The sequence below is a fragment of the Halictus rubicundus genome, chromosome 4 (genome assembly GCF_050948215.1).
Source record: "Halictus rubicundus isolate RS-2024b chromosome 4, iyHalRubi1_principal, whole genome shotgun sequence".
Classification (NCBI taxonomy): domain Eukaryota; kingdom Metazoa; phylum Arthropoda; class Insecta; order Hymenoptera; family Halictidae; genus Halictus; species Halictus rubicundus.
In genome coordinates this window covers 13,016,131-13,040,233 of record NC_135152.1, presented here as the reverse complement: position 1 = coordinate 13,040,233, position 24,103 = coordinate 13,016,131, and the positions used below count along the sequence as shown (strand labels likewise).

General features: G+C 39.8%; 3 protein-coding genes across 10 annotated transcripts; 1 reads left to right on the top strand and 2 right to left on the bottom strand.

Annotated features, from left to right (window-relative positions):
• Nucleotides 1-321: 321 nt before the first annotated feature.
• On the top strand, nt 322-5,025 carry Mof (males absent on the first). Its single transcript, XM_076786831.1, is given in 8 exon segments — nt 322-1,657; nt 1,660-1,866; nt 2,414-2,673; nt 2,762-2,852; nt 2,936-3,063; nt 3,142-3,372; nt 3,451-3,695; nt 4,287-5,025. Coding segments are annotated over 8 exon segments (1,503 nt in total). The 5' UTR covers nt 322-1,536; the 3' UTR covers nt 4,507-5,025.
• Daao1 (D-amino acid oxidase 1) lies at nt 4,838-7,192 on the bottom strand. Its single transcript, XM_076786835.1, has 6 exons — nt 6,655-7,192; nt 6,383-6,506; nt 6,159-6,304; nt 5,925-6,081; nt 5,415-5,696; nt 4,838-5,346 (listed from the first exon to the last, which is right to left on the bottom strand). Exons 1-6 carry the CDS (start codon nt 6,837-6,839, stop codon nt 5,233-5,235), a joined length of 1,008 nt encoding a protein of 335 aa, XP_076642950.1. The 5' UTR covers nt 6,840-7,192; the 3' UTR covers nt 4,838-5,232.
• Nucleotides 7,193-7,832: 640 nt separating this feature from the next.
• Nucleotides 7,833-23,489, bottom strand: LOC143353466 (uncharacterized). Of its 8 annotated transcripts, none has more exons than XM_076786823.1 (19): nt 23,357-23,484; nt 22,900-23,058; nt 22,651-22,782; nt 22,139-22,570; nt 21,905-21,985; nt 21,685-21,832; nt 21,155-21,616; nt 20,668-20,937; nt 20,356-20,603; nt 17,224-19,754; nt 15,452-16,790; nt 15,008-15,371; nt 12,488-12,877; nt 12,081-12,410; nt 11,542-11,692; nt 10,758-11,190; nt 10,055-10,673; nt 9,464-9,872; nt 7,833-9,234 (listed from the first exon to the last, which is right to left on the bottom strand). In XM_076786823.1, exons 3-19 carry the CDS (start codon nt 22,682-22,684, stop codon nt 8,935-8,937), a joined length of 8,541 nt encoding a protein of 2,846 aa, XP_076642938.1. In that variant the 5' UTR covers nt 22,685-22,782; nt 22,900-23,058; nt 23,357-23,484; the 3' UTR covers nt 7,833-8,934. The 8 variants fall into 8 exon arrangements, with proteins under 8 accessions (XP_076642938.1, XP_076642940.1, XP_076642941.1 ...); XM_076786825.1 differs by having other exon boundaries at nt 22,139-22,567; XM_076786826.1 differs by lacking the exon at nt 22,900-23,058 and having other exon boundaries at nt 22,651-22,677; nt 23,357-23,489.
• Between the last annotated feature and the right edge of the window lie 614 nt (nt 23,490-24,103).

Genomic DNA, 24,103 nt, shown 5'->3' with positions numbered 1-24,103 from the left:
TGAAATACATATATATATATATATATATATCTATCCTCTCTGTATATATATTCATAAATATCACAAAGAACAAATGAACGATTCAGATACGTATTTATATACAATATTTGATAATCGACGATTTAAATATTTCATATCGCATATAATAGGGGGGTACATATGTATATTCAATAAGCACGAGTCTTTAAATGCTATACAATTTTCGTCAAATATTATAATTAATAATTTTTTTACATAGCATAAATATTTTCAAGACACTGTGTTGCTTACAAAATATTCACGTTGAATTAGCTAGTTGTAGAGGTAAAACGTGATTTGTGTGTGTGGAGAACCACTGTCTACATTGATAACCTCCACTTGCTCTATCGCACAGTCTCTATCAGATAGACTCAGTATTGTACTACATGTCTGCCCGCACAGATAATGTAAATAATAAAATATAATTAAAATGTGAATAATTATGAATAATGTAATAACGAAGATTAGACATCGAGTTTATTGATTTATTAAATAAAATAAATTGAAAACTTATAATGAAATAAACAGAAAGAAAAATAAGCAGATATTTATCATTGCCTTCAAGAGTTAGACGATATTTATATAGTGCAATGGACGACTAATAAGATTACAATAGAAATATTTCATTACAAATTGTGATTAGCAATTAATAAAATATTTTTAATCCTTAAGTAAACTATTGCGTCTGCCATCAATTCGATAAAAATAAATGTCAAATATATCGAGTTGCATTTTTCAAGTTAAATTTCGAAGGACCGCTTAAGAGTTAATCAACGATGGAGAATCGCAATTAATATTCAGAGCGGGGTAAAACGTCGGAGAAAAAATATTTTGAATACTACATTTTAAATAATCGTTGTTCTACAATTCAAATAAAATACTAATTTAAATAAACAGTAAAAAACTTTTGTTCTCCGTTATAAGTTCTTATACTATACCATACAATGAAAAAAATGTTGATCTTGAAATTCAAGATCGACGACATTTTTGCACGGACTTTTTTTTACAAATCTCCATCGATCCAGAAGTGTAGAATCACACTACAACCGGCTTTGCATTTTGTTTCATACATCCTGTACATTAATATTTTCAGAGATAATATTTGATCGTTATGAATAAGAGAAAAAATAAGTTAAAATATCTCAAATATAATTCCAGCTACTTTTGAGAATCCTTCGAATAAGATACCATTTTGAAAACTTTTTCTATCAAATACAATATTTTATTTTCGAAAGTGTACGTATGATTTCAAATATAATAGACTCTTTACTATTCACGATTTGAAATAGCATTTGACCCAGCTCTGTTAATATTTACAGTCAACGATTGACGACTAATTCCATGAATTCTTTCGAATCGTAAGAATTCGTGAATCGATGAAATGAAAACTTTAATCGATTAACGTCGAGCTCTGAATTTAAACATCCCATTCGTTGTTTGTCGCGCAGCGCATGGAAGGAAGGAGGTTTCATCACATCCGGTAAGTACGCTTCCAACGATCTAGTTACTTTTCTGTGCATGTGTATGATATACGCCGTGGAGAATTTCATGGCCGTATCGGTCGCGTTGCATCAGCGAGTGCAATGTTCATCTATTTTCGGGCATTTCGCAGTGGCGAATATCGTCCTACCGACCAGTGATTTTTCGTCGGTAAAATGGCTGAGCCGGAGCCGAGAAATAAAGAGAATTGTACCGGAGGAACGAAGGATACGATGGTGAAGCAAGAAAAGCGTGAGAACACGTTGACGAATGGCGGGAAGGGATCGGGCGATGACGCGGACAGCCTCGAGGAATTGCCTCTCGATATAGGAGAGCACTACCTCGTCCGTAGATCCGACGATTCCTGGCGTAAATATATTATTATTACGTGATATTAATTATCTCACCACTGCTGATACGCCCGGAAACTTGCGGTGTTATCGTGAATTATTCGCCTGGATTTTCGCGTCTCGCGTCTCTGTTTGTATTACCGGCTTTGCTCCGATAAACCGCACTTGTTTTCAAAACATTATGATGTCACTCGCGGTCCGAGTCAGTATCACTTCAGAAATTAACCAGACATTGTTAATCGGGCCTCTTTAACCACATCTGCACGTTCATCGTTATTTTTTCCCCCGTATTATTCGTTCGTGGATTTTATCAAATATCGCACGGAGAATCGGGCACACGGAAATGCGTAATAAGTGAAAATTCATTTCTATTCGGTGTTTCGTAAGACACAAGTAACCAGAAAAGAAAAACGGAACGATCGCGTGTTCGTGTTTTAAATTATTTATAACAATTTTCCATTATTTTGCTGTCCATTATTTTTTGTGAAATATTATGGACGTTTTCATATCATAGCAAAGGTTTTTATTAACTCCTACGTAAAATGCAAATTTTGATTATTATCCAGATCCTGCAGAAATAATACAGACCCGTTACAATGAAGGTGAAAGCCATTATGAATATTATGTACATTACGAGGGACACAACAGAAGATTGGATGAATGGGTGCAGAGAGACAGAATCATGTCCAGCAGGTTTGACATGAGCGACAGAAGCTGGAAAAGTGGTGACAGGAATTCCAGTACCGATCTATTGGCAGATTCTTCGGATCGTAAAATCACGAGAAACCAGAAGAGAAGGCATGATGAAATCAATCACATTCAAAAGGTATTTATTCCTTCATTGTAAGAATATTTTTAGAACAGTGTAGTCTATTTTATCAGTACTATTTTCTTATTATTACTTTCTATTTTAGACATATGCAGAAATGGATCCCACAACAGCAGCTTTGGAAAAGGAGCACGAAGCAATTACAAAAGTCAAATACATTGACAAAATACAAATTGGTAAGGATCAATCTACTTCCCCCTTCTGCAATTACACTTAATGTGTGAAAAGGGTCTTATTATTTTCAAAAGTTCATTTGCAGGAAAGTATGAGATTGATACTTGGTACTTTAGTCCGTATCCAGAGGAGTATGGCAAGCAGCCTAAACTGTGGATTTGCGAGTATTGTTTGAAGTATATGCGTTTGGAAAAAACGTACAGGTATCATATGGTAAGAGTATAATTCTTAAAACAATTAATATTCATTAAATATAATTGAATACGTAAGTCCAAACTTTTTTTATTTTAGAGTGAATGTACCCACAGACAACCAGTTGGAAAGGAAATCTATCGAAAAGGAACGCTAAGCATTTGGGAAGTTGATGGCAGAGAGCATAAGATTTATTGTCAAAACCTGTGCCTGTTGGCAAAATTGTTCTTGGACCATAAGACTCTGTATTTCGATGTAGAACCATTTCTTTTCTATATTCTCTGTGAGGTTGACAAACACGGGGCTCACTTGGTTGGTTACTTCTCAAAGGTACACATTAGTTTGTCTATGTTCATATTTTACACTCGATTTTCAATTCACATCTTATTGCCTTCGATTTATTTCTAGGAGAAAGAATCGCCCGATGGAAACAACGTTGCGTGCATTCTTACCCTACCGCCGTTCCAGAGGCAAGGGTATGGAAAACTCTTAATTGCTTTCAGCTACGAGCTAAGCAGATTAGAACAAACCGTTGGGAGTCCTGAGAAACCGTTAAGCGATTTAGGAAAGCTGTCTTACAGAAGCTATTGGAGCTGGATCCTCTTGGAGATTCTCAGAGACTTTCGCGGCACCCTCAGCATTAAAGATTTAAGGTTTTATTTCCAAGTGATGCAATATACAGAAATGTTCGGTTAAATTTTACATGGTATACCTACAGGAAAGTAAAAAGAAATCGATTTTTCATTTTATTAACTACAATGCACTTTATAAAAAAATCTGAAAAAAATACAGATTAACAATCATAGTAGGACGCAACTACCGTAATAATATAAACGTAGTCATTTGATAAAATCTACAATTTTAAGTATCTGGAATTTTTTAAAAATCTATTCTGCAGTCAAAAATTTGGAAAAAAATCACAGTCATGCGTGTTATCAGGTAGAATGTTCATGAATTTTTTCATAATATTTTGTTAAACAGAATAAAAGAAATAGAGCATAATTTATTAAAATCGTGCTCACCCTATAGCTACCCTTGTGGTAGGAGTATCGACTTAAAACTTGCTACACAGGGTTTTTTGCGAGGCTCTATCGAATGGTATGATGAAAGATCAATTAGCTTTGAGGGCTCGTTTGACCATTTTATCCGGCTGTACCCTTTAACCAAGCACAACTGTATTTGTAAAATATTGAAATACAGTAAGCACGCTAAGACTACTTAATTTTTATCGATGCAATTTACAGTCAGATGACGAGTATTTCGCAAACGGACATCATATCAACATTGCAAAGCATGAATATGGTGAAGTATTGGAAGGGACAACACGTGATCTGTGTAACGCCGAAGTTAGTTGAGGAACACATTAAAAGTAGCCAGTACAAGAGACCAAGGCTGACGGTGGACAGCAGCGCACTTCGATGGGGCGCACCACCTAGGAAGAACGTGAAGCCTGGCAAGAAGTAGCGGAAAGTGAATGGAAATTCGATGGTCTTCGTCACCATGAGATTCACGATTTGAATGATTCACGTTTAACAAACACTTGACACGCAGTTGTACACGATAGTTTGCAAGGATGTTCTCGAGTTTGTTAAACATCATCTCCTCGATGCATTACCACTGAGCATGCATTGCACGTGCGGATCTTGGTGTCTACTTGGAAAGACAACACCAGGCGACCACGTCGAGTTGGCATCGTCCTCGGGAGCGTAGAGACGACGAATGACATTTAAAAAAAGAATTCCCTTATAGTTCTGCTTTTTGTTTTAGCAGCATATTATGAGAGAAACATGAGGCGACACCGTGAAATACCATGTATTTGTTTTGGCAATGAAAGGAATCACCTTTAGCTAATATTTCAGAGAAATACAGACGCATTGTATTACATATGAGAATCAACATCAATGATACCACGCAGTATTAGCGCATATTAACGATTTTCTTCTGTAAATTCGTTAATAATAAACCGCATATATTCACAAACACTGATTTCTTGCAGACGTATCCTGAGTAAATATGATTATTTCTGTTAGACGCTGAAAGTTCAGAACTTATTAATTGGCAACTGCTTCTGCGTTTAATATTAATCTCTATACTCTAAAAAATAAATTCATCTCGCTCGGGTTACTGGACATTAGATCCAAATTTCTTTGAATATTATTATCGGAATCATTGTTAAACCCTAGTTCGAGATTACAATTTTGCCACAGAGGACTTGTGTAGTTCCTTCGCCAATTGTACCGCATACTTAGCAGTTCCAGGAGCGGTGCACACTCCGTACCCACCGTGTCCGTAATTGTGTACCACCTGCGAACACAAATTTGATTAACGGGAATGAAATCTCACGACGAATTTAATGAAAACTTTAAACGAACGATTGCTTTGGAAAGTCCATTTGTAACGTGCTCAGCTTCTACTCGGACGTTATTCTCCCTGTGTGGTCTTAAACCAACTTCCTCGCGCAAGACAGTGGCCTTTTTTAGAGCTGGAATGAGTTTGTTGCATCGTTCGCGGATAGCTTTCGACTCGTAAGGACATAGTTTTGTGTTCTCGGAATCAAAGCTTCTTGAACCACCAAGGGTAACGGCATTAATGCCCGGTATAATATAAGTGTCCAATTCTCCATAGAAGAACGTTTTCATCCATGGTGCCTTTACCTAAGAGATTTTCAGAATGTTACACATTGTTACTTCTCCATCCCTTTATGACTCACGCGACAGAGATACGTTCCACAGTAACAATAGTCAATCGTTCTTCTTTTTTTTAATTTACATTACTTTTTTTACCAGTTTGCGCTGTATGTATTACACACTGACATAGAATAAACGACCCCAAAACTCTTGAGTCTTAATGGGAAAAAAGTAAATGTGTTAAAGTGATCGTACCTTAATCACCTGACCACGCATAGAAACAAGTCGCCTATCGTTGCACAATGATCTTGCACCGAAACCAGTACAGTTCATAATTAGATTCCACTCTGGAATAAGCTCTGCGAAGGAATTCAGTTTCTTCACTGTCAATTTGGTTCCATTTTCTTGTAATCTGAAAGAATAAGGTATATATAACATATGCGATATTTACGTTAAACACTGATCTTATTTAACAGAAAAACGCGTTACTTTTTGCGGGCCCACGGCAGGTATAGTGTGCAATCGGTAAGAAGAGTCGTCAAGAACGATCCATACTTCCAATTTCCTCCGACTAATCGAAATTCTTCTTCCGAAACGTTTTTGTATATTGGCACCACCTTTTCTAGCCATTGACTCTATTTTCAACAAAAAATTAATTAATTCTCTTAAAAGATATAGCCGCAATTGCACAGAATTTTAAATATCGCGGTTACCTTAACGGTTTCCGGGGAAGAATTGGCGAACATATAACCGGAAATGGAAGTTACCCCGGCCTTTGCGGCTTCACGAGATTTCCGTAAGTCATCGTAATATTCATAGGAGTTTCCTATCCATTCTCTAATAGAGGATTTTAATTGACATTTTTTTAATGAAACGAAAAAATTAAAAAATCCTGTTGTTTTCCATAGTAGACCAAAAAAATAATTTCAATTCGGTATAAGATAAAAATTTTTGAAAGTTTTTAATAAGAAGTTATTATACGTACCTTGTTATTTGTTCAGTTGGTCCAGAATAGGATGATCCCACTCTAAATATTCCAGCAGCTACATGGCTGACGGTTTGTTCGAAGTCGGACGCGAAAACAGTAATTTCAGCATTACGTAACTCGCGTTGCAGTTGCAAAGCTGTTGTTAAACCAACAACTCCGCCTCCAACAATGGCTACTTTCATCTTGAGCTTTCAGAGATGCTATGCACTTTTGATATCCGTTTACTTTGATCGTCGTCGCTACAACAAAACTGTATTTGTATCTGTTGTTTTCGATATGCTCAGCAAAAAGATAACGAATGTTGTGTTTCCAAAAACTAAAATCTCCTTAAACAAACAAAATTGTAAGAAATGTGAGCAACAATAAAATTTCGACCATGCTAGGATAAACTAGACGAAATTTGAGAAAACAACTAAAGGTTGGTGTTAATCAAAATCTTCGTCGTGATTGTAACTTTTTTAAACGAAGTGTTGAAATATATTGAACCATATGCTTCGACCATTTCTCTCGAAAACACTAACTTACTTGCTCCGAGATTGTTTTGCATTGGTGAGTTCTTATCTTTTATTATCACATATATGTATAGCTTTCTTCTATAGTTGTTCATATCAAGACGTATCGATAGTCGATCGTGTTAGATACGAGCTTTGGAATTAAAATATGACGCTTATTAAAAGAATTATTATTTATTTTTAATACAAATCGACATCTTTCAAAAATTCGTGAGAATTCCGAAAATTAACGGGCAGTTAAACGTCGTCTTTCTGATCGAAGGCGCGGAAATGTATCGTCTTGTATGAAGCAGAAAGACATCCACGTAGTAAAACGGAAAGATTGCGCTAAACGATGATCAGCTGAGATTATGTACAATAAGAAATATAAGAATTCCAAACAACTAGACTGATCGCTCAGGTTTAATATTTTACCTTATTCGCAGATTAATACGAAATTTTGTACTAATCTATCGATCCACGTATATGTACATACTGATTTGTGGACACTCAGTTAAATGAAAAAAGAAAAAGGAAAAGATCCGATGAACATGTCGATAGAGAAAAGAGAAGAATAATTTCATTAAGACCCATCTCTGAACTACGTCTAACTTGAAGACAGTTCGTGGTAAAACTACAAAAGTAAAATATACAATTGATTGATCCGCCTCTCGCGTGTACTAAACATCTTCAACGATGTAATCGCTATTATTAACAATCGGTCTTAAAGGTCCGAGTCCCTCGTTGTAAATTACACCTCGTGTCTCGCTTGCAATTTCCATTGTACACGGTTTTCTCTCGCGCTCTCTCCTTTTCCCGCTTTCTTTCTTTGTTTTTTTTTTTGTTAATTTCTTCGTATCGAAAATATATGAAACGTAACGTGAATTCGTCGAGACTTGGACGCAATGGACAATTTAGTCGCGCGCGAACTCTTCGCCTCTCGATGACGACGAACACGAAGAGTAAAGCTATTTACAAGAAGCGAGAATGATGAGAATCTTTATCGCTAATAATACATCGTTTCCCTTAAGTCTTGGGCTGGGAACCAATCGTCTTACGACGCCTTCCTATCAAGGCCACCTCAATGATTCGAAGCCTTTGAAATGATTTCTATTGCCCCGAGTCTCTTAATATCCCCTAAATTCCTAGTGCGGAAGATGTTTCGAGAACAGTTACATTAATGACAAAAATTCTCGACAGGCTTTGTCCCCTTTCTCTGAACAGAGAAACGAATTTGTATTGTTTGCTTCATAAATTCAATCTATATCCATCTGGTGATATGGCCATTCGTAGTCATGAAACTTAACCCGTAGCTAGTGTAGTGTTCATCAGTCTAATCTTCGCCCGTAAACCATACTTAAAAACTTTGTCAGTAACAACGATTTTCACGATTCAAAACGCTAACAATTTGTCCGCGCGCTACATACTAAAGCAGTTTTCCTCGATAGCATTATTTTTAATATTACACTAGCTGAGGGTTAGCACCAGAGGACGGTTGTAAAAAAACATTTACCACTACCGCTGTCCATCGGCAGGATCCTTTCAACAATTGTATCACCCCTTATACTCTCTATATTGCATTTATATAGGATTCAACGCCTCTCAATAGTTCGTGATGTTATCAAGGTAAAGTTCCCAGTTGTCAAAGCTGTAGAAACTTCTAGCGTCCCTAGCGACGACACAAATTAGTGAGACACCTGGCGTGTCTAATGAAGATAAAGTAGGGGGCTTAAATTATTAGTGAAGTAGGCAACGGCCCCCTAAACGCTCATCAAACAGTACTGCCTTATGCTTTACTACAAGGTTGTATCGTATAATTCAGGGGTGGTGGGGGAATTAGAAGAGGCAAGGGCGTCGGTGGTGGAGGAGCCACCACAGCGTTAGCAACCGTAGATGACGTAGATGGAGCTTCGGTGGGTCGAGCAATGGAATTGTAAGCTGACAGATAACTTGGCCATAGATGCGGGGGTGGTGGTGATCCTGATGGTGGCGGTGGCGGAGATCGGTCGTCCAACTCGTCCGAGTCGTCCATCATCATCGCCGTTAAGGGAGTGACGCGTGGCTTCTTCAGTTTGATGATCTTCACCTAGTACATTCGTCAATTCCATTAACAAACTTCGCGTTACCAGAAAATTATACAGTCACTCAACTATACCAACTGAATTTATTCATAACCGTTGCATAAGAAAAAGTTTCAAACGAAAGTTCCTTTATATCAAATAAGACATGCAAAACCTGGAGTTTTTTTATTATAATGTGTTATGAGAAGTTTAGGTACAGTTAAGTGACTCACCCAGTATACGACAGAGACAAACCTTCACTTTCTTTTTGGCCTTAGGCGGTCGACTTCTCTTCTCCTGCTTCCTGCTCTTCCTGGAGCTGGACCTTCGAATCTCACGGACCCCATCCCGGGTAATCACAGCCGTAGGAGGCGGAGGAGAAGGCATGTCCCCTTCACCTCCACTAGGACTCGTACCCTCTCCCGGTTTGATACCGTCCGCGAATTGAACTGACTTCTTGCTCCTCTTCCGTATGCTTAGCTTCAACGATTTCGACTTAATCTTGACTTGAGCCTTCGACTTGCCCGACTTATTCTCTCCCATCTCCTCCTTATTGGATTCGTTGAATTTGTCTATGTCCAACCATTCTTTCTCCCCATTGTCGTCGCTCTCATTTTCAGGGGTGGATAAGTCATCCAGGTTACCATTAGGCACCAGAGATCTTCTGAAATGCAAATACACAGTGATACAATGGAAAATAAATTTTACTACAAGTTTTGCATACCAAATTAATCCTTTTATAGATCGCATTCATCTTTTTCCACTCCAAATTCAACGAAAAGCTGAATACGATCTGTAAAAGGGTGAATTTGGAATGCACAATCTGTACAAGGATATAATTCTTACCTGAAGCCTGGGGCGACTAAAATTCCTTTAAGAGGCGGTGGAGGCAACTCTGGCCAATCTTTCGACTCTGTTTCGAGGTTGACATTGCTCGTTTCAGAAGTCGTTGCTACAGCAGCATCGTCCATTTCGGTGCGTCGATTGCTCATCCTCGAGGACGACTTTTCATCATCATCTTCGTCCTCTTCCTCGTCTTCTTCTGGTTCCTCTTCGTCCTCCTCGTCGTCCTCCACTTCAGGCTCTTCCTCCTCTTCCTCCTCTTCATCGTCGTCGACAGGTACGTCTTCCTCCTCCGTTGAAGCAGGTAGCGCAGCAACCGACGCGCCTTCTTCCTTTTCAGAAGCCACAGGAACAGGTTGCTCTTCCGTTTCAGCTTGCTCATCGGTTTCTCGAAGAGCCTTTAACACCGCAGGATCCAGACTCGAAGACTTCGGCTGACCACTGTCGGTCTGGCGCATGGTGCTCTTCTCTAACATCCGAAGGGCGCGTCGATTGATCCTCTCTATCCGTCTTCGCTCCTTCTCCTTCCTCCTCATCTCCCTCAATCGTTTGCGCTCCTCCCTTTCTTTGCGTCGAGTCTCTAATATGACCTCGTAGTTGTACACTGGCTGAACTGGCGTTTCTAAAATTCGGAGATTAGCATCAGTTGCTGGAACGAAACGTACCTTGCGATTCGATGCGTGACTGTGGCTGTTGAATTACTTACTTGGCGCCGGCACTTCCGTTCTGGGGAACACCGCTGGCGCCACAGGAAGCGGAACAGGTCCGGGGACCGGTACAGGAACAGCAAGTGGCAGTGCAACCGGGGACAGTGCAGGCACAGGCGTGGATGCGCTTATAGTGGGTACAGGCACAGGCATGGGTACAGGAACTGGAACAGGTATGGATATGGAGGTTGAAGGAACTGGAGAAGGTTGTGGAACTGTGGCGGGGTACATTATCCCTGCCGGTTGCTCCACTGACGAGGGCTGCCCGCCACTCCAGTCTAACGACGTGGGTACCACTTGGAGGACATTACCTACGCGCACTACCTGGCTGGAACCTCTGACTATTGGAGCCGTTGAGGAACTCGTGGGTTCCCTGTGCGCAGCAGGCATCCCGTTGAAGTCTGCTGGCACAACTTGCAACACGTTGCCCACCTGCATAGTTCGTTGTAATTATAGACAAATTGTGTTTGTTATCATTAGACTGCGGATCTTTATACATTTATGACACTTATGTACTATTGTGTCGTGTTCAATTCTATAAAATTATTTTAAAAAAGAGATAGATTTCTGCGTGGTACCTACCTTGTAATCGATGCAGACAATTTTTATTTTGAATGAAAATTGTTCGTATCGATTACAATGAACAGGAGCCGAACAGAAATTTTTTCTTCCTTCAATAATTTTAATAGACTTGGACTAACGCGTTGAAGCTCATAAACTTTTTTAATCTATCAAATCTGCAGTCCAGGTATGGTAATGAATGCTTAAATTGAAATGATGTACTTGTAATACGGTAGGTTGCTGACGATAGAGCATTTGTTGTTGCTGCTGAGGCGAAGATGGATAGCAGACGTTAGTATTGAAGTTATCTGGATAATCCGAGGCTACTCCCACAGTGTCCTGTTGCTTCTTAATTCCCAGTTCGAGTTCCAGCCTACAATACGAACCATTAATATAGAAAATGTGCCGAGATCGAAGTATGTCTAGCGTGTACTCTCATAGCGGTCGCATTCCTCTAACTACATACTACTCTTTACAGTGCTCTTCCTAATAAGTGGCTCTCTTGTCTCTGGCTCCTATCATTACTAGGATAAAGTTACCAGTAAAACCCGCAATAAAAATTGAAAGTTACTATGAAAATGACTCTGAAAGTAACTTGTATCCTCTCAACATTTATTCAAACGAGAAGAGAGTTCGGTATCAAAGTGCTACATTGTCTCAGCATTGGTATCAGCGGCCATGCAGGTTTTGGAGAAGCAGTGGAAAGGAAGGGTGTCCAAGGACGAAGCTTGTGAACACGATTCAATAATGTAGGGAGTTACCTATCGTCGAGGGATAAACGTTTCGGCGAGCTCGTGGCTGAGTCGTCAATGCACGGAGGATAGGTCAAATTATTCTCGCTATAATAGTATTCGTTTCCAACTTCGTTCTCGTTGGGATATTGGAAACCAGCCGCGACCGTCTCCATATTGTCGGCCATGTGCATTTCCGAGTCTAACACGGCTGAGTCCCTAGCCAGCCCGGAAACCGACTGAACAATCGTTTCAATGCGTCTACCCCTTTCGCCGCAGCTATCTAGCTTTCTATTATCGTGTTCATCCTTCCTTTCCCTCGAGCTTTCGCCGGCTCTGCCCCTTCCCACAGAGGGTGATCTGGATTGACAGTAAGACTGCTTACTGACTGTCCAACGCGGATAACAAGCTGACAATCACAAAATTCAAATATTTACCTGGATGAACGCAATCGTTCTGGCATCCTCAAACCATGATCCGGGCTCCTCAGTCTAGACCCCGAAGTGGATCTGGTCCGTGATCGCGATCCCGATCTGGATCTCGATCGTGACCTAGATCGCAGCGACCTCGACCTCGACGTTGACCGTGAACGCGACCGTGTTCGCGATCTAGATCTCGACCTAGACCATGATCTGGACCGCGATCTTGATCCGCGCCTGAAACGATCGTGAGACACCCTCGGCGAGGAACGTCTTGGCCGAGGAGAAGTACGACCTCTCATCGGCGCCGGCTTTTCCGGTCTTCTAGAGTGGCCGTGTCTGTCTAGGTCCACCGACTCTCTGTCTTTCTCCCATTGTCTGTCTCTTCTCGAGCCAGATATGCTTCGCCTGTGAACAAGATGCAAGCTTTAGCGGACGTGAAGATGTAGCAACATGTATCACAAACAGGGACTGAAAATATAAATATATTAGTAGCTGCATTTTATGCATTTATGTCAAAAAGGAAACAATAAAATTTAAAATATTGAAAAGATTAAGTAAATTTAACTATATCAATATATTACACTGTCCAACACCAAAATCGTTTTGCAATACCTGTTGGGTGATTCTTATACACTTTGTCATCCTAAAACCAAATCGGAAAGCAGAATTGCTCCATCACGCAACGTTTTCGAAAAATATTGGTTTTTGTAAAAATGCCCGATTTTGATACAAAATGACGTGTTACGCAAAAACTAAACACGCGAGAAAGTTCAAATTTGAGTCAAGAGATAGAGGGGACTCTCCTCTACATATTCATATATTCAATTATATTTTTATGTACTTCCTAATAGTTGTTAATGGTTGTTAAAGTTTGAAAATGTGCCGACGCGGGTACTTTGTACGCTCTATTTTTGTATTTATGTGAAAAATCCTTTATCTAGCAGGAATTTACTATACAGGAATGCATTCTACAGACATTTTTGGTAAAGAAATCATTCACGAAAAGTATTTGGTTCCCTTAATATACGAGAAGGTTCAGAAGGTACACTCAAGTATGTCTTTGCAGTATTTCCTTACATTGTAACTATTTTGTAGTCTGTAAGAAAATTTCGTATGTCAGAGCTCAGTTTCGGTTTGAAATTTGTCGAAGTCAGTCGTGTTAAGCATTTTAAATCTGCATTTCTACGCGATAAAACGTTATAAAAAACTTTATAGTTATTTATAGTATTATGTATTATGTATTATTAGTTTTTGTACATATAGTATATGTATTTTAGTAGTGTACGTTAGTAGTGTATTTTAATAGTGTAGCGTAAGTGTGTGTATTTTATATATATATATTTATTTATTTATTTATTTATTGATATTATTTTACATAATACAATGTCGCGAAGATGTACAAATCAGCCGGACTGTTTTTGTTATATTCATGACGAAATTATTTTAAAATCAAAACAAGGAATACTATTCCAGCATTAATCTTTCATCAAGATATTTCAACAATGGAAAAACGTTACAAAGGAAAAGACTTATGTGCAATGCTTGCTGATTACTGCTGGACACTTATTATTGAAAATCCGGATACCAGGGACAAGCGTCAAGCAAGACGGAAACATTTTTAATTTGTTTACATCAGAAATAGGTAAGTTTTTGTATTCAATTTTCTTTATTAAGCATTTCCACAATGAAATGTGAATATAACTCGTATTTTTATAATCTTTTGTGATGATTGGCACCCAAAAAGACAAAAAAAAAATGTATGTAATTAAGCATAGTAAGCAAAGACATAGCGACGGCCCTGGCGAGTCGAGAAAAGGCTGCAATGGCCGTCTGACGCGAACGCGTCGCGTACACGCTGTCAATTAATATTTTCTGAACCTTCTCGTATATTAAGGGAACCAAATACTTTTCGTGAATGATTTCTTTACCAAAAATGTCTGTAGAATGCATTCCTGTATAGTAAATTCCTGCTAGATAAAGGATTTTTCACATAAATACAAAAATAGAGCGTACAAAGTACCCGCGTCGGCACATTTTCAAACTTTAACAACCATTTACAACTATTAGGAAGTACATAAAAATACAATTGACTATATGAATATGTAGAGGAGAGTCCCCTCTATCTCTTGACTCAAATTTGAACTTTCTCGCGTGTTTAGTTTTTGCGTAACACGTCATTTTGTATCAATATCGGGCATTTTTACAAAAACCAATATTTTTCGAAAACGTTGCGTGATGGAGCAATTCTGCTTTCCGATTTGGTTTTAGGATGACAAAGTGTATAAGAATCACCCAACAGGTATTACAAAACTCGAAAAAAGTTTGATTTTGTTGGACAGTGTTATTAAAGAAAGAAAGAATTTTCTACTTAACTCCTTGCAATTTAGTTTCTTGCAATTGATGCAGACAATTTTTATTTTGCATAATGATGCACTGACCAGTTATGACATTATTTCGGTTCTTTATAACCGTTTCGAGAACCGATGCCGATATTACAACTGTTTTCAATCCCTGATTACAACAGCTTCAGCTCACCTTTGTGGGAATTTAGATGCAGGTCGGAGAGGACCTTCCATGATGTCCCTTTCAATACTGTCGTCTCTGTAATAAACCTTCTCCTCATAGTCAAGATCCAAATCCTGGCCATTGGGATAAGACTCCAATGACTCGTTTCTATCCCGTGGGATGTTTTCGGATTCGTAGGGCCAGTAGGATCTGTCCGTCTCGTCCCCTCGAAATCTACCTTCTCTGTGTCTATCGGAGTCTGCGTTCCTCTCCCTTAGAACCTCCATGGGATCGTATGGCCTTCCCTCCTTTTCTCTGTCTCTTTCCATGGAATCGTACTTTCTTCTGCTCCAATCGTCACGGTCTTTAGAGGAACCATACTTCTTGAAGTGGTCTAGAAATGCATAATATCAAATTAGCAAATTAGATTGTCTATACGTGCATAAAAACCTGCTATCTAATCATCATGCAAACCTTTGTTATACGAGGCAGTGGTAGATCTGGGAGGAGTCCTAGTAGACCTCTCTCTCCTATCGTCTGCTTTCGACCTAGACCTTTCTTCATCGAGTCTGCTACTCCTCTTATCTCTGCTCGAAAACGACCCGTCCTTCCTCTTTGGGCTCTTGCTTCTGCTTCTACTCCAGCTACGACTATGACTCTCGCTGCGACTTCTCTCTCTTTCCCAGGACGTACGCGGACTGACGCTTCTTCGTCTCCTGCGACTATTCGACGGACTGGACCTCCTCTTCTCAGAGTAATCCTGCTTCGAGCTTCTACCGTCTCTCCTTTCGCTCCTCTCTCTATCATCAAACTTCTTCTCTCTCTTTTCCTTACCTCGATCGCTGCTGACTCGTTTCTCACTTTCCTTTTTACTCGGACTTCTCTTCCTTTGTTCCCTGCTGGGCGATCTGACCTGAGTCTCGCTATCACTGACGTCTTTGACGCTGAACCTAGCTTTCTTAAGCTCTTCCTCCTTGCTAACCCCTTTCTCGCTGGACTTGAACTCTTCTACACGATTGAAATCGACCTTCGCGGCTCTCGGTGACTCTGATGCGGGCATAATTAATGTTTTCGCTATTGCAGATAAATTTTTGGAGTCCGCTTTAACATCGGCGTCGATAGCTTGTTCGGTAGGTACGACATCCCCGGCCATTTTTTTGTCTACTGTCGCCGGTTTCTCACATTCAATTTTGAAATCGTTGGCGGATTCCTCGCAGGGCACACTCTGCATGTCGTTCCTCACGGCGTGAGACTCTCGGAGCTTTTTCTGAATTGTTAGAAGGGCGGCAGCATGTTGCATAGGGTCGTCCGAGATCAGTTTCGCCTTCCCACGTCCGTTGTTGCGACGTATAAGCAGCTGTTTGGGAATCAGCTTCAAAGCTGCTTTTCCCTCCGTCGATTCCTCGCTTTTGGAGCTGTTCACCACCGTCTCGGTAATTTTGGCATTCAGTTTACTGCGACACTCGTCGGATTCGTATTCGGCGAATATATCCATCCGCAATGGCTTGTAGTTGCTGGTGTCAGGACATGGTTCGTTGATGGGGAGATCAGCGAGAGAAGGCTCCGACCCTTTCGTTAGGAACATCTTTTGGGCCGACTGATCGTCCGTCTGCATCCCTAGAATCTCTTCGAATTCTTCCTTCATCATAGAAGACTTTGAATACTTTCCTTCACGGTACTTGATCTGGAGAGGTATATTCGAAATGGATTCTTCGTCAGATACGACAGCGCTCTCTTTCTTCAACTTGTCTTGCATCAGGTTTTCCTTGAGACTCAAAGAACTTGAGTTGTCGTTTCCAAACTGTTCAACATCCTGAAATGTGCATATTATTAACATAGTAACCACGGACTTACGATTCACAGTACAAAAGTATTAAAAAATGGTGCTGAATTTATTACTTTGATTTATTAGCATTTATTGCTGGCCTAACAGTGGATTACTTAATTATTTTTGTTAGTGTTTGAATTTTTACTTTTTTCATTTTGAAAATATATATTATCATCTTTACGATACAATTTATCTCGTGATATACTCAATGATATTGTAATACTTAAGTCTAATAAAAATATTATAATACATATAGCTGATATAATATTTTTAAATATACCCAAAGAAACGTGTCTTAATTATTCATCATTTCTATAAAAATACCGAAATAATACTGGTATCAAATCAGACCAGCACACAAGTGCCCGGTAGCAACAACGGATCACACTCTACAAATTATAGACATCAGAATAAATACCTCAGACTTCTGTGACGGTACCGGGGAGCTAGGACTGTACAATTCTATATTTTTGGTAGGTAACTTCACGTCTATTTCAAACATGTCTTTCAGTTGCTCGGTAGTATTTGGATCCTTTATGCTCGTCGGAGGTATTTGCTCCTTGTTGAAGAATATGTCTCTCTGCGAGCTGTTTTCCACGCTTTTCAGACGCGACTTGTTTCTTGTGGGCTCTTCCGAGGTCCACGACGCCTCCAATAGGTCGTCCTGAGACTTCCTCGAGAACAGATCAATAAAATCCGCACCCTTAGACACAGACTTCCTTGGCTGTTGATCTACGTCTTCATCTTTTACTTTGGTTTTAGGTAAAATGGCATCAGCACGCTCTAGCTTATCACTTTTACGGTCGAATTTATTTAGCTTTGTCCATTCTGCACACTCCTCTTCCCACATAACCGGAGCTTTGTGTTCTATCTTCTCCTCGGCTTGCGATGCTATGTCCCAGCGACTCTTTTTGTTCTTTTTCGCAGCAATTGCATCCTGCTTCACACATGCATCCACGTCGCTGCTGGCTTCATTTGTTTCCTTATGAATGCTATCAATCGCAGAGATATTTTTTTCTATGCTATCCTTGCGTTCCTCTTTCTCACGCAAATAGGTTTCCTCCTCTATGTCCCACTCGTCCCTCTTCCGCTTATGTTTCTGTTCCATCAGCATTATGGCTTCCCGTTCGCCCTCCTCCTGCTCCTCTTCCCAGATTCTCATCGCCGAGAGCCTGTCCTGCCTTTTTTTGCTTTCCCTAGATGTCTCTTTATCTATGGAGATGTACGTGTCTGTCTTTTTGTCGTACCGAACCTCTTTTTCCACTTTCTTCGAAATGCGCGAGGGCTTCTTCTTGTTGACCAGCAAATCCGGCACAGCCTCCAAACTGTCGACTTCCCACTCGTCCGCCAACAGCTGCCTCTTGTTCACCTCTCTCTCGAGTTGTGTCAGAGACAGTACATTCAGCGTGTCGAATTCAGTCTCTCCCCATTTTTCCTTTTTCTGTTTCTCCAGCTTCTCCCAGTCGGCTAAAAATTCATTGCTGCCTTTGTTCTCTTTGTCCCTCTTCTTTTTCTTCTTTACATCGATCTCCTCTTCGATGGTCGTACCAGGTTGTATAATCTCCTTAACAATACTCGAACACTTTTCCTTCAAACGTTCATCCTTCTTGCTCCTCTCATCCTTCTTGACCCGTTCGTCCTTCTTGTCTGCCTTTCGAAAGTCGTCCTCGACACTCTCTATCTTGTCCATGTCACTCTTCGATACACTCTCCCCTTTCTGCTGCGCCATGATCACGGAATCCACTTCCCATTCCTCCAAGTATCTCTCTTCGGGCTTACTCCTCTTCTCCTCGTTCTTATGAGCTTTGTTACCACTATCGGAAATAACGTTTCGCATCAATTCTTGCTCCTTGCTCCAAAGATTGTGCTTCTCCACGGACCTCTTTCTAGATTCGGCTTTCCTCTCTTCCTTGATCTTCTTCATCGACGAGCAAGGCTGCAGAGGAGACTTTTGTATCGTATCCCCGTTATCATTTTCCTTCTCGACGTGTTCCCGCTTTTCTTTGGCTTTCTTGCTCGCCGCTTTCTTTTTCTTCCGGTTGTCGGACGAGTCACTGTTGCTGGAATCAACGCTGACTTTTCTTCTTCGCTTCTTCTTCGTTTTAGCTATCCGCTTCGCCTTCTTCTTTCTCTTCTCGGCCTTCCGTTTTCTCTTCCTTCTCTTCTTCCGTTTGTCATCCGAACTTGAAGAATCGCTGCTACTGCTGCTGCTCTCACTGCTGTTGGAGTCCGAGGCGCTGGAGTAATCGTCGGACAATTTCCGTTTTCTTTTTCTCTTTTTCACCTCCTCCTCCGAGTCCGATGAACTGGTCGTGCTGGACGAGTCACTGCTAGATGTCATCTTCTTCCGTCGTTTCTTCTTCCGGACCTCTCTCGAATCCGAGTTTTCGTCGCTCAAGCGCTCTACTTTGATTCGAACGTTTTCCCAGTCGCTGGGAATCGATCTTGAATCGTCGGATTCGCTCTTCTCCCCCACTGCTTCGCTCTGCTGCACCTGGATGCGGGAACCGGCCGATGACGCATGGTCTTCTTCAACTTCCGGCACTTCAACATTCTGACGGGTCTCCTTACTGCTGAGCGTGTCCTCGTTGCTCGTGTCAACTTTTTCTGGTTTCTCACCGTGTTCTGCAAACGCGAAGTTATTGTCTTCTGGTAAATTAATTTCTATGTTGAAGTCGTGGTAGCTCAATGGCGAGGTGGACTTCGTTGGAGCCGTTTTCGGAGAGAACTCCTTCGACGCTGGGATATCGGTGCAAACCATCTTCATAAATTGCTCGTATTCCGACGCTAATTTTTCGTCGCCCGTAGACTGTAGCAGCGGGGACGTTGATTGTCTATTGTCATTGTCAACGTTCTTGGCGATGCACGATTCCGTGTCTTCGTTGATGGCTGTCTTGTCGTTTTTGGTGTCCTCTATTACGCTTGAACGCGAAGAAAATGTCTCTTGACCTGAAATCAATGTTACGGATTAAAGACGTACTCTTATTTTCGAGGCCGTTTTTCCGCAAATATTTAGGAATTTTTTTCAGAAAAACTATTGAACCTTTTGCATTAAGATTTTGCACGCATGTTTATTAGTGTTTGGAGTACACGTGTGATTTTTGTCAAGTAGGAATAATGAATATTACATGAGTTATATATTTTTTTTACAGAGTATGTTTTGAGAAACATGGATTGACAGTCGCCATTATTCCAGTCTTTTTACTGATCCGAGACAAAATGTTTATTAATCAGTATGAATGTAGTTATGGGCTGAACTAAAAGAAATTAAAAATCTCGATTATTTACAAAATGGGGGCATTTCGTAGTCAAATTTCCAGTTTTTTTAAATATTTTCCACGATAGGAAAAATAAGAAAAAGTTAACGGATTTAAAAAATGTAGTTCGTGTGATAACGTGAATGCAGACAAATCCTTTTTCACACATATTCTACAACACTTATACTTAAAGAAACTGCAAAAAATCGATTTTTTGAAGATGAAAAACCAGAATACCTTCTTAAACGAATATTTGACAATTCAAGGGAATAAAATGGAGACTATCTATCTACCTCGCTCTATGTCGACTGATTTCACTTCGCTTTCTTCTTCTTCTCCTTCTTCCTCTTCCTCTTCTTCTTCTACTCGTCGCTCTACCTCGTTGGACAACCTGTCTTCGTCCTCACTGTCCCATTTCGATCTAGGCAATTGCACGTTGACAGGGAACTGCCATTTCACCTTTTCGCTGGCCTTACATATGCCCGCTTTTGGATACCAGCTGCGAACACGCGTAGGCTTCTCAGCGACTTCTGCATTGTCTCTGGAATTGTTAAGATCTGAATGGGTAAAGGAAAGTTAACGAAATGGAGAACATTTTGATGTACCGTGCAATATCCGTGTCACATATCTCCCGTATTTTCTCGCGTCGATCACCGGCGACGGTCTGGAGGATCTGTTCGTGACTCAGGAAGAGCGAGGTGCGAGGATTCTCTGAATAAAGCAACTGAGGTCTTCCTCTTTTGGTCACCCTCACTGACTCAGGCGGGTATTCTTTAGGTCCATCCAGTCCCTCAGCGGTGAAAGCGTACCGTTTTAAACGGCAGTCATTTAACAGTAACATTTGGTCAAACAAACGTATGTAATCATCAGCTGTTCTGTAATTGATATTTATTTCATAGACAGTTTGGAAGTTGACAAGTAGACAGCGGATTTTATGCATGTGTAATTTGAAACAGTGAAAACATTAGAAGAATTTAAAAATACCGTTACATTATTTTCAACCTATTAAACATATTAAGAAAGAAAATCAATTTTTATTTTGCATAAAGGTCCACTGTCTATTGATGAGACATGTTTGAATTAATAACAAACCTGTTCTTCGCTGATCGGTCCGAATAATCGCGCCTTCTGATGTCTATGATGTCATCCATCGTTATACCACACTTCTTCAGCTCCAACCACGAAGACAAATTCGTGATATCTTTTTCTTTTCCTTTGTCCTTATCTCTTTCTTTCTCTTTCTTATCTCTGACTTCGGAACTTTTCTCTCTTGAGAGGCTTCTCTTTTCTCTAACGCTTTCCCGTTTCTCTTTCGCCCCTTTCTTCTCCCTCACATCCTCCCACCTATCTTTATCGTCATCTTTCCTGTCTCTCTCGTCCTCTCTTCTATCCCGGCTTTCTTCGTATCTACTTACATCGTCTCCTTTATTTCTCTCGTCCTTTTTACCTTTCTCTTTCCTACGCTGATCTCTGTCCTTGTAATATCGTTCTCTACCGCTACTGTAATCTTTTGATTCTCGGTTTCTACTTCGATCTTCTCTACCGTATCGTCTCCTTGAGAAAAATAGATATTATCAATTCACAAGAAAATGCAACTACAACTAATGCTGTCGATTTCATACCTCTCAGAATATTTGTTCTCCATCGACGATTTCGAACTGCTTTTACGAGACACATTGTCATCCTGTTTATTTCTATCTCTTATGCTCTTTACACTTTCTAATAAATTCTGTCCATTTCTATTTACAAAATTCTCTTCCTCTAAACTAGCTGTAAAATAAAGTGATTATTGCCTATATGGCTATGCTAAAACAGAGTTTCAAACTATGTGCAATTATGTACCTGCAGCCATAGCTTCTGCTAATAACATTTTACTTTTAGACTCTTCTCTTCTGATTTCTTCAATAGCCAATATCTTTTCTTCTGTACATACAATAACATAAATGAATTATTAAGGAGCATACGCAATACTTCTCAATTAATCATGTTGCCTCCATAACTAACAATAAATATAGTGGAAAGGCATTAATCTACAAATGTAAAATAATATATCCAGTTGAATTTGTTAAACTGTACCTGTTTTCTTCTTTGATTTACCACTGCCTGAATGTCGACTATGGAACTGTTGTACAGAATCGGAGTCAACGCTTAAACTTGTGCTAGAATCATTTTGCAAAGATTTCTCGTCGCCCAATTTAGTCTTGAATGCTTTAGCAGAGTGTGCCTGAAGTAATGAAGACTTATTCGGAACCTTTGGCAGCACATTGAACTTATTGACAAATGCCATCAATCTTTTCTTGGCTTGCACTTTTCCTAGTACAGGCTTGAGCAGTCTGGGGCTTTCCAACCTGGGCATATCTCCATCGCTGGTCTGGCCTTTTGTGCTTTCTGGTGTTTCAGGCATTTGTATATCGAGCAACGATATCGGAATGTCTGGCGTTGGTTCCTCTGGAGCATAGACATCTTCTGACTGTGACATTGTGTCGACAGCCTTCTTTTCCGACTCTTCTACGTACAAAAACACAATGCAATCAAGATACCCATATCGATACATCAACAATGCTAGACAAGGCAGAAAAAAACTTTACCTTGAAGAGAATCGACCATGTCTGTCTCTGTCATTGACAAATTACTATTTTATCATGCATACCGTGATCGTGTCAAGTAACTATTATATACGTACAAAAGTTTTATTTCTCATGCTCAATAAACATCGGACTCTACAAAACAGAATGTGTATCATTTACCATTTTCTAATGTTCTTAAGAAATCTTCATACTATCTACTTCTCTTTATGCCTTATGTACAAAATGTTTCACGGAAAAAGAAGAACTCACTTTCATAAATAATGTGAATGCACCTCAGATGCAACACTCAATGTTCACGCATTTACACACGCGACCGCGCGCGCGCGCGCAAACACACACGCACACATACGCTCACGTACGATGTTAGGACAGTTACAAAGTCTACACGATCATTGATTAGAAAAATTTCTGCAACGAATAACCGAATTAGACATTGATTTCGATATCAATTTGGTTGATAAACGAAAGATTAGAACATTAAATGACACCGATCTTCGGAATATGTTTTTTGCCAGAAAAAAGCGAATTAAAGAAAAATCGAAAAATTTTCAATTCTTTCGGGTACCTCGCACAATCAAGGGAAAGACATTCGTTGTTAGTAGAATTTCGTTAAACTGTCAATACTCGACGAAATCGAATGGAACTGATAATGTTAAGAAGGATCGAAAGAGGCAGTGAAACGTTATACTGTGTTTTGGTGACTTACTACGTATTGAGCACTAAGTGACTGACGAATACATGTTGTCCGTGATAAGAACAACGATATATCTCGCGTGTCACGGTCAGAATCCTTTAGCCACGCGAATCTTTTCAATTCCACTTCTATGTTCCCGATCCCGAACACGGTCAAGTTAAACGGAACCACTACGTGAAAAGCTTCAGACATTTTAGTCAAACCGCAGGCCGGCAACTATAGACGCTGGTGCATCCGGCCCGAACATGGTTACCAATAGATGGAGGGTAAACGTCACAGATCGTTCTTACTGATCTTACAGAAGCGAAACCCTTCAACAGTTTTCGGTAACCAATTTCCACACCTCAAAACTCCATATTGAGGTGCGCATGCTCACGCAAGTTTGTACGTACGTACGAGTATTATTATAAAAAATTATCACAATAATAATAATATATTCTTGAAAAAAAGATACCAATATAGTCTCACTATATTTTTGTATTGTTACTCGATAATATCAATATTAAATGACAAAGTAACAATGAGTTTTTTTGTTCAATTTTATTGTTTTTGATCAAATATTATAAAATTTCACGTTAAACCATTCATTAATCTAATTCAGCAGATTACACATATCAAACCATTTTATATCTTTGTATAAAAAGTTTAATATAGCTTTATATGATATTAAAAAGTATAATTTTCGAATTGTACAGAATTGTATTTGAATGAAGTGATTGCATAGCGTTACACGCAAACAAACTGTAATACAAGTGAAAT